The sequence below is a fragment of the Perognathus longimembris genome, chromosome 23 (assembly GCF_023159225.1).
Source record: "Perognathus longimembris pacificus isolate PPM17 chromosome 23, ASM2315922v1, whole genome shotgun sequence".
Taxonomy (NCBI): Eukaryota; Metazoa; Chordata; class Mammalia; order Rodentia; family Heteromyidae; genus Perognathus; species Perognathus longimembris.
In genome coordinates, this window is record NC_063183.1 from 28398247 (window position 1) to 28413964 (window position 15718).

Here is a 15718-nt window from a genome sequence, read left to right on the forward strand (position 1 = left end):
TCTTCAGTCTGCCTAAAATAATGATGAATGCGATGCTCATTGGATGCCATCCCCTCCCGGTGTAATGTGAACTCTCGGGGAATACTCTGTTTGTGCTATGCTGTGCTGAGCTGTGAAATCCAGATTCAGTAAGTCTTGCCTGATTTTGTTGACACAAAAGATAGTTATTAGGCTTAGCTAAGATTGCCCTTCTTGTCTGATTGTTTTCAAGCATAGAAAAAAGTTTTCTAGAATGTATCTCTCTGAAAGTAGGGAATTTATCATCTCCTATTCAAAAGAATAAACCAAGCTAGGTAATATATAGGTCTATAACTACTTTTGAACAAGGCAGCATAGCACTGGGGTCATGTGAAATTTTGAATTTGTATAGTCCTGGGTTGGAATCCTATCTCTGTTACTTACGCTATTCATTTTCCAGCATGTCTCCATTTGTAAAGTGGGAACAAGATTAATGCTTATTTTAAGGGCTTCTCAGAGAATTAAAGTAGGTTAGTTCATGTTAAGGATGTTAGTGTGGTGCTTGCTGGTCCTTTAAGATCTACCATTCTTATTTCTTCCCCAAAGCCTTTCAAATGCCTAGCTGTTAAATGCCACATACCATCTAAAATTCACATTTGTGCATAAACCAGTGCTGCTACACTAGCAGAAGTTCTGGTGTAAGGATCTTCCTGTGCTTTGAGACGGTAAACACATTAAACTGGACATAGCAGCCAACCCAAAATTCTGGGTGTTTTGAAAGAAAAAATGTCCCTCCTTTTCTGGTTGTCCTTTGCTTTTACACTTGTAAATATACTTTAAAGTTGTGACTCTAGACATTTTCATTTTTCTTTGACCCTGTTACCCCTGCCATGTTTTCCTGATATTCAAAGGCCCTCCACTTCTATTGTATTTTTTTTTCATTTTGCTAAAGAATTCAGAGGCAATTTAGTCCGGCCTTACAGTTATGTACTGCCCTGGTTAGTGCATTACAAACAAGAATTTGTCATGGAAGCCATCACTTACTGTATGATTCCCACGTAGTTCTCAATCTCGGTCAAGGGAGCTTTCCTCCAGTTTTTTTTATATCCAATCACTAGAGTGTTTGGCTTCATTCTTCCTAAGCCTGAGGCCTAAAAGAAGGACATAAACACACAGGCAATGCTTACCATACTGGGAAACTACTATAGCAAATGAAAAATAATGTCCAAAGACTACTGAAGTAATGTTCTGAAGATTCTGAAGATGAGATCACATTTTAGTGCATGTCCTTCATGCTCATACCCAAGCATAAAATAGAGAGATTAGTTCTAAATCATCTCAGCCATAAATGGATTTTAGATGACAGAAATGTAGCTTTTCTAAATTAGCCGTCATTTGCATTTCTTCTGACACACTCATTAAAATGGTTCAATAATTTAAAATCAAGTAAGGGTTGGCTTAACTGTTAGCATGCATGTTATAACTTAGTGGCTTGAAGCTCATTTCTACCTGTTATGTCCATAATGTCATCAAGTAATAAAATCCATGTTTGGGAAATACTTATATACAAGCATCACTGAGATCTCTCATAGTATTTATTGCAGAATGACTGAATTATGTTTCTAAAACCTAATCTTCCCGCACAACAGTATCATTAGTGGTTATCTTCCATATCAGAAGTTAGCTGACAGGCTATCAAATTCCAGCTAATCAAATTTAATTTGGCAATATGATCAAGCATCTATTAATTGCAAAGTGATATGTTAGGCACTGTGAGAGATTAGTGAAGCCTATACATTGGTGTGGAGTTGCTGAGAATAAGGTGAACCAGACACGATACACAGGTATTTGTAATATACTACAAACGTATAAAATGCAAAGGAGAGTAGAGTCACACATAGAAGGAAATGGTCAGTGATGGAGGGTCCCTAAAATAAGCTTTGCCTCCCACATATTTGGAAGAGTATCGCTCTAAGAATGCACAGGTAGCCCAGCACCTCTTTACAGCACTCCTCTGGCCCTTGGTAGGCATGCAGAAGTAAAGACATTGTCTTCTCCATTTCTAGAGTTTGAGGATATGACACCTGTAGTATAACTTCTTAGATAGAAAGAAGCCTCTATCCAAAATTCAATAATTGGCAATGCTTAGCTTTAATGTCACTCTGTCCTGCCCATTTGCCTGACATATCTGGTTTACACTTCTATTTGAAGCAATTCACATGAATTTATACATGGTCAATTTTTTTGACCATTCTCAACCAATATAAGATTTCTTTCCATACCCATGTTGATTGTCTCCCTGCCCCTTCTATCTCATATCTGTTTCTCCAGTCTTACATAAAACTGGTTTTATTTTATAAATCTCCTGTGGTAATTCTATGTTAATGTGTAACTTTTCCCAAAACATTTAACCAACAGCTACTGAAAAGAAACTTACTACTAAAAGAAAAATCAGCATTGTGCAATAACATCTAGTTCCATGATTTAGGAAATTAATAGAGACAGAAAGCAGTTTGTTGTGGTTAATAATAATTTCAGAAGTGGGTTTTCTATTTGCACAGATACTTTTCAGGTAAGTATTCTTCAGATGTATTAGACTCAGAAATACATCAGACAATCTTAATACCAAAATACTACATCTTAAGCAATATATATATATTTTTTTTTCTGTCCATAGCTATAAGTTTTCTGGATACAGCCCTTAATTCTGACACTTCTAAGCACGGTGACTCTGGAAGCCAAACGCACCATTTGTTATACATGGAACTAGGGCTTTCAGCTATATTAGCGCAAAAAAACTTAGAAGCCTAAATTTCACAATTCTGAGTCTCTCATTAAAGGTTTTCTGGCAGCTAAATTACAGAGATGGGAACCAAGAAAAAATTTATGTAATTATTATAGAAGAAGTAAAGAAGGGGAAAAATGAAGAAAGACTAAAGGATAAGAAAGATGGAGAACTGTGGGCTTTAATGTTAAGCTATAGGGATTACTACATTTTATTCAACATTCTGGAAATAATTCAGGAGGATGGGAGGTTTTATGCCCCGATCCCCATGCATTTATTCAGCTGCGTCTAGCAGCTGCCCTCACACCATTTGCAAAAGAAAGAAAGTAAAAGAATGTCTGACTTGTGTTGCTGTATGAAGTATAAGATTACAAAAATAGTTTGAAGTTTTAATAGGATTCTGAATGTCATCAACCAGTAGAACAAATTTGCATTTCAATAAGTGTGGGAACAGAATGTACGCTGGTGGCCAAAGGCAACCTCATTTTCTGTTTCCAAAGTATCCTTCCTAGTTCACTGTAATAGAGCCTCCCTCCTTTTGTTCTAGCCTTGCCTCTTCTCAGGAATTCAAAATGAATTCCTCCACCGTGGGCACTGGTCTGATGTTTAGCTGCCTACCCACAGCAATTGGTTTCAGGAGCTTCATAAACATGGGGTGCTAATTACCCTTTGCTCCTGGGGTCACTCCCTCGAGGCCAGCCTTACCTGAAGGAGACTTCGGACTCCATCTCTGAAGCAGTCTGCTGCCACTGCAGCATAGAAAGCCTTGATTTTGTTCTTTATAAGCCAAGCCTGTTTTTTAGCCATACCACTGTTCATCTCCTTAACACACAGCTTGCGCGGTCCCTGTACAATGCAATGAAAAATCAGTTAGAAGGCTTGCTGTTATACATCACACTTGCTGTTGTTTTCTAAAAGACAGAAATAGCCAGCAATGCCCTATTGACTTAGGAGATGGGGAAGAAGGCAAAACACCTTCCTAAACAGGTTCACACTGTTTAGGAGAGGACCTGTGCCGTTCTCATTACTCACTTTTCAACCCACATGCCCAGGCTTATTAACACTTGTTTAATGAACTGCCTCACAGTGAATGAAGGGAAAAGCTGAGGGCATGGTGGCACACAAGAAAAGAACTGAAAATGTGATTGAGGAGGCTCAGGATAAGTATACAATCAACCTTTGGCTCAATCATAAGAGCTACATTTAAGAACACCAAAGAAATCTCCACTGGAGCCCAATTTCCAGAAATGGACAGAGCTCCTGGGAGCCGGAACACATGAGCTGCAAATCTTGCCATGCCTTGCACATCTTGACAATTCTATTAGGCGGATGCATTGCTCTTTTGTGTTGTAAGAAGGCCCTTGTGTCACTTTTCCCTGTGTAGTATTGATACACTACCACTCAAATCAACATTTCTTCTCACTCTATGAATTTGGTGGGAACATAAATTCACATAGCTATCACTTAAAAAGAGTAGAAATGACTAAGCGAAAAGAAGGCAGGTGCTGTGATGGGCATTTTATAATTTCAAACTAGTTTTTAACTAAAATTTGCATTTCATTTAGGATCTTGACAAAATGTGGTCTGTGAGTCTGTAGTGCACTCAAGATTCTGCACTTCTGCCAGGCTCCCCGCTTACATAGATGCTGCTGGTTATTAGACAGTCTCAGAGAATCTTTAATAGGGAGAGAAAGGACATTGGGATGTGTGAAAAGGAGTCTAGGCTTTGCAGTCAGGCAGAATTAGTCTAAAATTGGCCATTTTGGAGGTTTTGATCATCTCTGAACTTTGAAGTTTTATTCTAAAAATGGAAATAAACTCTTTCCTGCATAGTTGCATTAAGGAGTAATAATATGTTGCTCAGTACTATGTCTTAGAAAAGAGTCTCTGACATTGATTTTTCTTATTTGAATGAGTGCTCACCATCTCATTAAAGCCCTCTTCCTAATTCTCCTACCATGTGTGTTCTATATTGGAGCTGAGAGGACACAAAATCAGGGAGTTGGGTTTGAATCTGGCTTTGTCATTAACTAGTGGGTAGCTTTGGTGTGTCACAAACCTACCTTCCTTTATTTATTTATTTGCCAGTCCTGGGGCTTGGACTCAGGGCCTGGGCACTGTCCCTGAGTTTCTTTTGCTCAAGGCTAGCACTCTAGCACTTGAGCCACAGCGCTACTTCCAGCTTTTTCTGTTTGTGTGGTAATGAGGAATCGAACCCAGGGCTTCATGCATGCTAGGCAAGCACTCCACTACTAGGCCACATTCTCAGCCCCTGACTTCTTTTATGTATGCTGTGTAATTATTTTGGTTGTTACTGCCTGGTATGATAGCCTGGCATTTGAAATGGGGCTCATCCAGATTGAGAGATAGTGGCAATATAAAACCCATAATGTATTTTGAAGCCTCAGTGTAAAAACAATGTAAAGTATCTCATTAATATTTCCATGTTGATTGAATAAAATAATATTTTAGGTGGTTGAGGTAAATAAATTATTAAAATAGCATTACCTATTTCTTTTTACCTTTTTTAACTGGCCATGAGAAGGTTTTAACTCCCACATGTGATGCCTACTATATTTCTGTTTACACAACACTAGATGAGCTTGGGGTTACATCTGTTTTATATTTTGTTTAAATTAGATCAAGTTTTTTTTTTAATATATTGTGATTTTCCAATATGCTTTCTAAGGCCTGCCAGTTTCTGAATCATTTTTGTTGACTTACATTAAAATTAAAAAGAATCTTCAATGAAGATAGCAAAGTTAGAGAAATGGGAAAGAAGTTGATTAGACAGGAAGACCTGGACTAAAGAAAGATATATTATTTTGCATCAAATTTAGTTCCGGTTTCCAGACTATCAATGTACAGTATTTTGAGCTATCAATCTATCGGTAGGCATTCTGGATGCACCTACTGCTCAGGAATGGAGAAGCATTTTACTGAAGTAAGTTAAATGACAACAATAGCCATTAAATAAAGAAAAAAACAATGGCTAAAATGATGATTGGATCATTAGTATATTGAGTCATACCACAGTGACTATGAACCCCAGAGGAAAATGGCATTTATTTAAATAAATACAGTCTAGCAGATGTCTATTCATATTACAGAAATCCAGATTAAATATTAATTGTGACAGAGAGATTTATTTTAATGACTAAGCTTGCCGTACTGAGAAGTCATAAAAATATTTCATGCAAAGTCTCTTTTTGCTAAAAGGGAGCATAATACCCTTGTAGCACACTTATTAATGAGAAACAAGGATGCAATGCAAATGTATTGAGGATAAAGCAAACTAACAAAGAGAAAAGGTGTCTTGCAATGCAATTATTCAACATTCATATATGTCATAATCACAAAAAGGACTTTACCACCCAATTAATAGATGATAGAGCTTTAGTCAGAATTTCAAACTATGACTGTAGAAATCAGTTCAAGATTTGAACAAAGAAACAGATTTTTTTGTATATACGATGACAATGATTCAGAAGTAGGTAAAACAATTTCTAATTAGTCTGGAGAAGTTGATATGATATTATTTCAAATTAATAAATATTATGAAAAAGAGTTTGCAAAGGAGTTTGCAATAAGATCCAATAAGAGAATCTGAGCCAGGTGATATTCTTTCCAACTTTTATCTTATTTTATTTTATTTTTTGGCAGTATGGTGTTTAAACTCGGGTCTTTGTGCTCATTGGGCTGGTGCTCTACCACTGGAGCTACAACTACAGACCAGCTTTTTGCTGGTTATTTTGGAGAAGGATCTCCTAGACTTCTCTTCCTAGCCTGACTACGATCCCCTGGACCTCAACCTCCTCAGTAGTGTGGGATTATTAACATTTGTTTAATGAACTGCCTCACCATGAATGAAGGGCAGAGCTAAGAGCATGCATCACAGCACATAGGAAAGAACTGCAAAGAGTTTTCAACAGAGGAGTACAGATGTGAACCACTGGCACCTAGCTCCGATTTTTATTTTAACATTCTGCTCAATGTTTGGTTGAGGAAGTAACTCACTAGAAAGTCATTTAACTGATACATTACTGTTTTCTGTCCCCAAGAGACTATTAGAAAATGGGAGCAAGACTCCTGGACCCTCCATTAGAGAGATTGGAACAGTAAGGTATAATGTAATGTGACATATATGTCAAACAATCAGGGTCACACAGACTTAGGTTCTTGCCTCAAAGGAAATTATATTTTAGTATCTTAATTTTTTATTATAGTTAATGCAACAAAGAGTTAATTAAAAGCAATATTTATTACCTCTTTGTAAGACCTTTCCTCCTTTGCCAATATATGACTTTTTATACTGCCAGTTCATTTTTCCATTCCTGAGGATTTTTTATTGCCGGCTAAACTAAGTTTTCTCTGAATTGCTAGAGAAGAAAAACACCCACACTGCTTCTATATCATATTGGCCAAAATGAAATCCACTAATCCAGGGCACCAAAGTTGATAATATGAGATGAGGGGTTTTGATAAGCTTTTAGAAATTCCTCTGGAGTCACAGCTGGTCGTTACTTAATCGGTCAATCTTAGATACACAGTAGGATTCTCTCCACCCCTTGCTGGATAATTGCATTTAGTGATATTTGAGTTACTGTCATATAAGCACTGAGAAGAAATACAATATGACCAATGTGATTCATATAGCATTTAGAATATCATCAAGTGTGAAAAGATGCTCAGGTTCCGCTCACAGCAGCATGTAGTAAATTAGCCCTCTGTGTCTCTGCAGAACTGGCTGGCCCTTGGGTCACACTGCTTCCTGATAGCCCATTTCTTGGCAGACATTGGAAATTGAAGTAGTGACACCTGATTGTAACAGCATTCCCAAGAATACCAATCTGCTGAGGCTCTCTCGTCATGGTGTAAGGCAGAGCACACTTAGGTGGTCTACACCTAAATCCTGACTCGGCCACTCGCATGTCATGTGATCCAGTATGATTATTTAATTTTCCTGAATTTCTCTGTCTCTAATCAGTAAAATTGAGAAAAAAAACCTCTTTGCTTTTTTTACCCCGTAGGCTCTTGTGTGGATGAAATAAAAAATTGTTTTGAAGTGAGTAGCAGAAAAAGAAAAGAAAAACTGTAGGAAGATGCTTTGCAGAATAGGTAAGTATAAAGATACATTAGTTGATGAAGATTTTTTTGATTGATGGAAATTTTAAGTTATATATGTGTGAGAAAGAGAGGCAGCATGGGAGAGACAGAGTTATAGGAATACAAGTAGGGTTAGGATCATTTGTGGAGTATTTAGAATTATTTTTACCTTAATTTTAATGCTTCCTTCCACTTGAGAAATCGATCAATAATTAGGACTTAAATTTTATCACCTACTTTGAATTTGAATACTTTCCCTAGAGAAACCACCAGCACGTTATTATTAGTCTATCATAAACTTCTTTATCAAAAGGGAATTTACTCAGCTGTTTATTCAGGCATTTATGTTTGATTTTCTCCTCATTGGTGAATCTGTATAACAGTGCTCTATCGGGCTCATCCTAGTCTTTTAAATTTCTGTGGACAGTTATCACCCCAAATGCTTTCATTCAATTTATTTCTTGACTCAGGCCATCCTTTGGAAGTATTTATCACTTTTAGGTGGTCTCCTGTGAAATCAGAAATACATATGATCTACCCATTTAAATTCAGGGTCATGGGCTCTTGCTAGTCCTTGCTCTAGGAATCAAGAGAGAGGAGACTATTTTCCTATTACTGCATCTGTCTTGTCTGCTTGCCTAAAATAGCCCAGGGTGAGCATAGAGGAAAACGGACTTTGCTTGGATGAACGGCTCTTACCACAAAGACTTCACAGCAGATGCAGAGGCCGCTGTTCTTGGTGAAGGCGTGCGTTATATCCAAGAGGGCAGGTCTTGTCATGGGTCCCCCTGTTAAGACAATACACTGGGGCCTGAAAGGAAGAAAAGACCATGTGAGAATCGGCCATCCCAAGAAGTCTGTGAGCCCAGAACCTCTCACTCATGGAAATGGCAGGCATAGAAATCTTGGCTAAATGAGACCACCTCTCTCATTTTGAGTTTCCCACCCGAAATCTTGATTCATCCTGTCTATACAATCCATCCTTCCATCTTTGAATTCTTACTTTAACTAGCACAGTGAACACATGACAGGACAAAGGTAGTCTTGGGGGGGGGGCACCCTCTGTCTTTTTCCTCTGGACATCTTACCCCAAATCTCAACACAACCTGCCCCTCTCCAACCAGTATTTCTGAACTTTATTTCTTTATCTTCTTGCAAGCTTGTTTAGTGAAATATTATTCAAAATGAGCTATCACTTAATAAAGAGTGACAAACACTACTTCTGGTGGGGAATTAGGTAAGCCATAAAGCATTAAGCAGAATGGAGACAATATCCATGATGGGGATTTGGGAACATCTCTCTAGAAATCAGGTTATTTAGACTACTTCCTGTATCTTGATGCATGGGAGGTACCCCCTGACACTGTGAGAGGCTGTTTCTGGGTGGGCCTTGCTCAGTGTGGAAGGAAAGAAGCATTTAATGGAAAGAAGTGCTGTTGTGAAACTGTTGGTTTTTGGGGAATATCCCTGTAAAAACTCATAACCAATGTATTTGTCTTCTATAGAGGAAAGCCACTGCTAATGGAGAATGCCAGGAGGCCTGAAAAGCCAGCATTACCTGAAATTTTTCACGTGGTCTTCCACCATGGTCAGTTCTAGAGCATTGTCTAAAGCACTCACATAGGAGAGGGCCTGTGTGGAGGAACCCCAGTTCACATCTGTAGATGAAGGAGGAAATTGGCACAAATAACATTGACCTTTCCTATGTACACCATAAATGCTTTTTCTTAAAAAACAAAACAAAACAAGACAATCCCTTCTATAATGTTCCTTGGCTATGAAAAGCAATGATGAGTGCCCAAATTAGGTAAGATATAGCATTGTATTTCCTAGAAAGAGCATTGCATCCTTCCTTGAATAGTATGTGAATCCTTAGAAGTGAGACTTCTTTCCAGCTAAACAGCAGACTGCAAAGCTGCAGTCCCAGAAAACTTGCTTAGTACGAATGGCTGGGAGATAGGGGTGATGTAGGCAAAGTTGAAAGGATTTTCATAAATTCTTGAATTCAAAGCAAAAAAAAAAAAGGGATTTCTGTGCTCATGGACAGTGTATAGTCATCTTTCTGTATGGAATAGTAAAACTGAATAACTTAGGATTTCTTTTAGATCCATGAAGAGAGTGAAAGTTCTCTTGCAAAATTTCAGTTCGAACTTTCAGAGCATAATTTCATCACAAGGGAGATCAATGCTACCATCCCCACCACCCTTACCTTTATGGTTAGTCTTGTATATATGCCATACTAGAGATTGAACCCAGGGCCTTTGATATGCTAAGCAAGAGTTCTGCCACCTGAGTCACATTCTCAAATGTTCTGTTTATTTTGTTTTTTTAGATTAGGTCTACCATCTGTGTCATCATTGAGCCCTGTTTTTTTTGTTTTTTGTTTTTTTTTTTAATGGATTGAAGAATTAACGAGATTCTTTTTAAGCTGTACGAGGGATGGTCCCTGATAGGAGGGTGCAGACCCACATGAAATGATGAGCAGAGTCTGTTTTCCCTACTCAAAAAGTGACACCAGTTAATTAATGGCAGATAAAAAGATTGATATTAAGTATTGGCTAGGCTCCAGGCACTATGTATACCTTATAGTATTCATTCTTTTGTAGTGATAAACCTGTACTGGTCAATTGAACATTTATCTGTTAAAAATGAATCTTGAGGGCTGGGGATATAGCCTAGTGGCAAGAGTGCCTGCCTCGGATACACGAGGCCCTAGGTTCGATTCCCCAGCACCACATATACAGAAAACGGCCAGAAGCGGCGCTGTGGCTCAAGTGGTAGAGTGCTAGCCTTGAGCGGGAAGAAGCCAGGGACAGTGCTCAGGCCCGGAGTCCAAGGCCCAGGACTGGCCAAAAAAAAAAAAAAAAAAAAAAAAATGAATCTTGAACCCACCTATCACAATATATAAAAATTAACGTCGAGTAGATAATAGGCTTTACTGTCATTAAGAATGTGTTAAAACTTATGGAAGTTTGTGACCTTAGGTTAAGGTAAGATATCTTACATCATTTACAAAATGCCAAGCCCTAAAATAAATAAAGCAAAAATAAATTTGATTTCATAACAATTAAGGATTTCTGTTTTCAAAACAAAGTATAAGCCACAGGGACAGAGAAAATGTTTCCAAAACATATACTGTGAAAGGATCTGCCTCCAGGATATATAATGAATATTGAAGAAGAAAACAACTTTAAAAAGTGACTGAAAGATTTAACCAGACAGCTAAAGAAAATGTATGAAATGCATATAAGATATTCACTATCATTAGTCAATGAAAAAAAAATAAATTAAATCACAGTGAGCAGTACTCTGCATCGATGATATCTTCTTAAGAAAACAACTGATACTAGGCACTGGTGGCTCACATCTGTAATCCTAGCTACTCAAGAGGCTAAGATCTGATCTGATCTGATCTGATCTGAGGATCAAATTTTCAAGCCAGCCCAGGTAGGTAAGACTGCAAGACTCTTACCTCCAATAAAATACCAAAAAAGCCAAGAAGTGGTGCTGTGGCTCACGTGGTAGAGTGCTAGCCTTGAGTAAAAGAAGTTCTGGGGCAGCACCCAGGTCCTGAGTTCAAGCCCCAGGGCCGCAAAAAAAAAAAAAAAATCAACAACACTATTACATGCTGATAAAGATGTAGAGCAATGAGGAGATTCACTCATTGTTGGCAGGAATGGGAACAAAAATGATTACAAAAAATGTTACCATGGAAACCAACTTGGTAGTTTCCTATAAAACTATGTATACACTTAGTATGTAAACAGAATCTGACTTTTAGATCTTTACCCAAGAGTCCACATAGGTCCATATAAAGTTCCAAGTATGAATATCGATAGCAGCTTTACATGTAGTTACCCTGGACTGTAAAAAGTGCAGGTATCAACCAACTATCCAATAACAATAGAATTTTTTTTTACACAGTTGTTATAATAGACTCTTACTCAACAATATAAAAAAACTACTCACGCATGCAACAACATGGATACATCTAGAAGCATTGAACTAAGTAAAAAATGGCATACATAAAACTATATACTATATGGCGATATTTATAAGATATTCTCAGAAAGACAAAGCTATAGGTTCAGACATTAGAAAAACAGTTTCTAGGAGCTATTTGGGGGCAGAGAGCGATTGACTCCATAGAATTGTAAAGAAACCTTTGAGAATGGTACATTATGATTCAGTGGTAGGTAATGGGCTATATAAGTTTGTCAAAACTTACAGACTACATAAAAAAAAGGGCTGAGCTTTTTCCACATTAAAAGATGTGTCATGCTTTCCTTACATATGGTAAGATTTTTACAGTGAAATCAAAGGTGTAAGCACATTAGGATTATAACAGCACTTGATTCACAAATCTGAAGCACATGTTTTTACAATCCACAGTTGTGTAATTGACATGCAATTTGGAAAGTTCCTCATTAAAAGCCCCCTCCCCATCAATGTGTAAAATAATAAAGAAAAAAGAAAAGCCTCCAAAGTGGTGGCTACTATCCCTGCCTTGCCAGCAGGTAAGGGAAGAGGAGGTAGTTCAATGAGGGCTTTGATTTCTCAACACTGCACCTGCTGCCTGGTGTCTCCCCACTTGAATCCAGTCTTTGCTTGGGCTCTAAACATCTTATGTTTCTCCATCCTAAGGGATCGTCTTCGTTTTCATAGGTCCAGATTCTTTTATCAAATGGTGAAGTTTCTCATTTAATTGGCCTTAACTTACCTTTCAAGGTGTACCCTTGTGTTTCTTCTTCTTAGCACTCAAGTATTCATGTGTATTAAAGCTGTGTGGGATCCTAAACATGTCACACACTTGTATTTGTCCTTTACTTGTGTTTTTCCTCTGCCTAGAATCTATTCCCTGACTCTGCCCCATTCACCATATCCTGGTACCTTATTAATTGCTTCTTTTAAGTTTAGCCTCTTTGTTCATCCAGTACATATTTATTAATTTCCTATAGGATGCTTGACCCTGCAAGACAATCCATGAACCAAGAAAGTTTTCTTAAGACAACCCTCAGCAAGGTTTCCCATGCTATCTTCCTTTCTCAGCAGTTTGCTCATATTGCTCTTGTGGTACTTGCCGTATTATATTATAATTAATTGCTCAATGTTGAGTCTGTAATGTCTATAGACATTAGAAAAAGGAATGATCAGGAAAAGCTTGTAGGATTTGTTATAATTTATCACTTAACTCTGATAAGAATGTCAGCCCCATCACATCCGGACTGTTACTTTGGCAAATGGTCAAGTCTTTGAAACCCATTTTCTTCATCCGTAAAGTGAGACTAGTGTATAACATTACTATGAAGATTAGATGAACATATGTCATATAATAGGTGCTCAGCAAGTTTAATTATTGTTGTTCTTGTTATATCACTACTGTCTACCATACATATGACAAACCTAACAGAAGTTTCTTGGGAAGTTGCTTGTTAAACATTTGATGAACAGATAGAGAAATTTGGAAACCCCATCCTAGGATTTTTTTTCTTGCCTTACCTGGCTTCTTATAAGTCACATAGATATAGAGGGATAACTCAATGACATAAGTGATGACAGCTGCCCACCAGTTGATAACAAACATGACTGCACAGCACAAAATAGCTCCAAAAAGAGATACCCACATATTGTAAATTCCATATGCAGGTCTCCATCCTGAAAGCAAAGAAGAAAATATGCAGAGAAAAGTTTCCACACAACTGCGATCATACTATGGTGTGTTATAGGAATGCAGGTAACATGGTTGTTTTTTTCCTACCTGCCATAAAAAAAATTAGATGTGTGTGTGTGTGTGTGTGTGTGTGTGTGTGAGAGAGAGAGAGAGAGAGAGAGAGAGAGAGAGAGAGAGAGAGAGAGAGAGAGACACCAGGACTCTAACTTGGTACCTGACACTTTCATTTATTGGCTCTCACTGTACCAACTGAGCCACACCTCTAACCCCGAAAATTAAAAAAACTTCAGCTTGTTTGCTAGCTGTTTTCTATGAACTTGGATCTCTGGTCTACGAAAGTGGTGGTTACACTCTCTTGGAAGCTGGTAAGTATAAAAAACATTCAACATCTGGAAAATGTATAATCATAAACCCCTCCATACCATAATTGCCTTCACAAACTACTAAACCTTAAGCATCTCCCAGTTTGTGCCATCAGGAGTTTATTAAAGGAGGTAGGAGTTCTAGAAGGAGTATTGATATAACACTTGAGGAGAAGGAACTTTTTGGTCATCCAAGAAAAAAGGTTGGGGGGCTGGGGATATGGCCTAGTGGCAAGAGTGCCTGCCTCATATACATAAGGCCCTGGGTTCGATTCCCCAGCACCACATATACAGAAAATGGCCAGAAGTGGCGCTGTGGCTCAAGTGGCAGAGTGCTAGCCTTGAGCAAAAAGAAGCCAGGGACAGTGCTCAGGCCCTGAGTCCAAGCCCCAGGACTGGCCAAAACAAAAAAAAAGAAAAAAAGAAAAAAGGTTGGTTCAATGAGCTTTTTGCTTATGGGGAAGACTGAGTAACCATGGAGTTAATACTCCTGACTTCCTAAAAGGTCTCTCATCACCCCAAGAAGACAGTGCATGTCCATTTATGAGAAAAGGAAGAAAAATTTCTAGCAATGACTTCTTAAACTCAGGGCAACAGTATGTCATGCATTTTCTAATGAGAATACTTCTCCCAGTTCCTATAAACAAAGGAGGTTTCCATGTCCTATTAGTTCTCTGAAATGAAAAAAGCTAAGAGACAATATGGATCAGAATGGGAAACTCTGATTTGGAGGACATAGTTGGTCTGTGGTTCCTGAAGGTTGTTTTAAATTTGGAGTTGCTAAAGCAAAGCAGAGCCTTAGGTCTTCCGGAGCAATTTCCTATATGACCACAAGATGGAACTAGCACTTCAAGAACATCATTAGAAAGGCTCATTCTTGGGTGAGTGGGGCTTTCTCTCTCTGAGTGTGACTGTGAGTATATGTGGCAAGGAGAGAAAGGTGGGGAAGGCCCAGAAAAGTCATTTCCTGGGTTTTTGTTTCCATATAGCTCTTTTTATATTTTTTCTATTTCTTTCCATTTCTCCTTTTTACTCTTGCTTCTGCTAACCTGCGTAAGTTGGCAATACGTGATATGAAGTCACATATTTGTGTTAAAAGGATATAACAAAACTAAACCGAAAACTCTCCAGTTTTCTTTTGTAACCTAGGAGCCTTGGGGGAATCATCTACGGAGAGATGGGATGGCAGTAGGCTCTAAAAAAAAGTATGTACAAGTTTTGATAAAAATCCTTTTGGGTGGGCTGGGGATATGGCCTAGTGGCAAGAGTGCTCGCCTCGTATACATGAAGCCCTGGGTTCGATTCCCCAGCACTACATATACAGAAAATGGCCAGAAATGGCGCTGTGGCTCAAGTGGTAGAGTGCTAGCCTTGAGCAAAAGGAAGCCAGGGACAGTGCTTAGGCCCTGAGTCCAAGGCACAGGACTGGCCAAAAAAAATAAAAATAAAAATCCTTTTGGTGGGAATGGGAATATGGCCTAGTGGCAAGAGTGCTTACCTGGTATACATGAAGCCCTGGGTTCGATTTCCCAGCACCACATATATAGAAAATGACCAGAAGTGGCACTGTGGCTCAAGTGGCAGAGTGCTAGCCTTGAGCAAAAAGAAGCCAGGGACAGTGCTCAGGCCCTGAGTCCAAAGCCCAAGACTGGCAAAAATAAATAAATAAATAAATAAATAAATAAATAAAAATATCCTTTTGGTGAAGGACTTTAGAAGGATGGATAATGTCAAGTCTATTTTGGAGGAAAGGCAAAAGGAACTCTATCGGCCAGTGGAAACAAAGAGGAGATGATAAGTGACTATACAGGGGAAAGTAGTTGCTGTGAAGTTTTG

At 38.3% G+C, this 15718-nt stretch overlaps 1 protein-coding gene across 4 annotated transcripts in view; it reads right to left on the reverse strand.

Annotated features, from left to right (window-relative positions):
- Slc12a1 (solute carrier family 12 member 1) overlaps positions 1–15718 on the reverse strand; it is an 82199-nt gene that overhangs the window by 27227 nt on the left and 39254 nt on the right. For all 4 annotated transcript variants that reach the window (XM_048332982.1, XM_048332979.1, XM_048332980.1 and 1 more), the window contains exons 15-19: positions 13349–13504; positions 9408–9507; positions 8549–8660; positions 3449–3589; positions 1003–1109 (exon numbers count right to left, since the gene is read on the reverse strand). In XM_048332982.1, coding sequence (XP_048188939.1) covers positions 1003–1109; positions 3449–3589; positions 8549–8660; positions 9408–9507; positions 13349–13504 — 616 coding nt within the window. The remainder of the gene's footprint in view (positions 1–1002; positions 1110–3448; positions 3590–8548; positions 8661–9407; positions 9508–13348; positions 13505–15718) is intronic.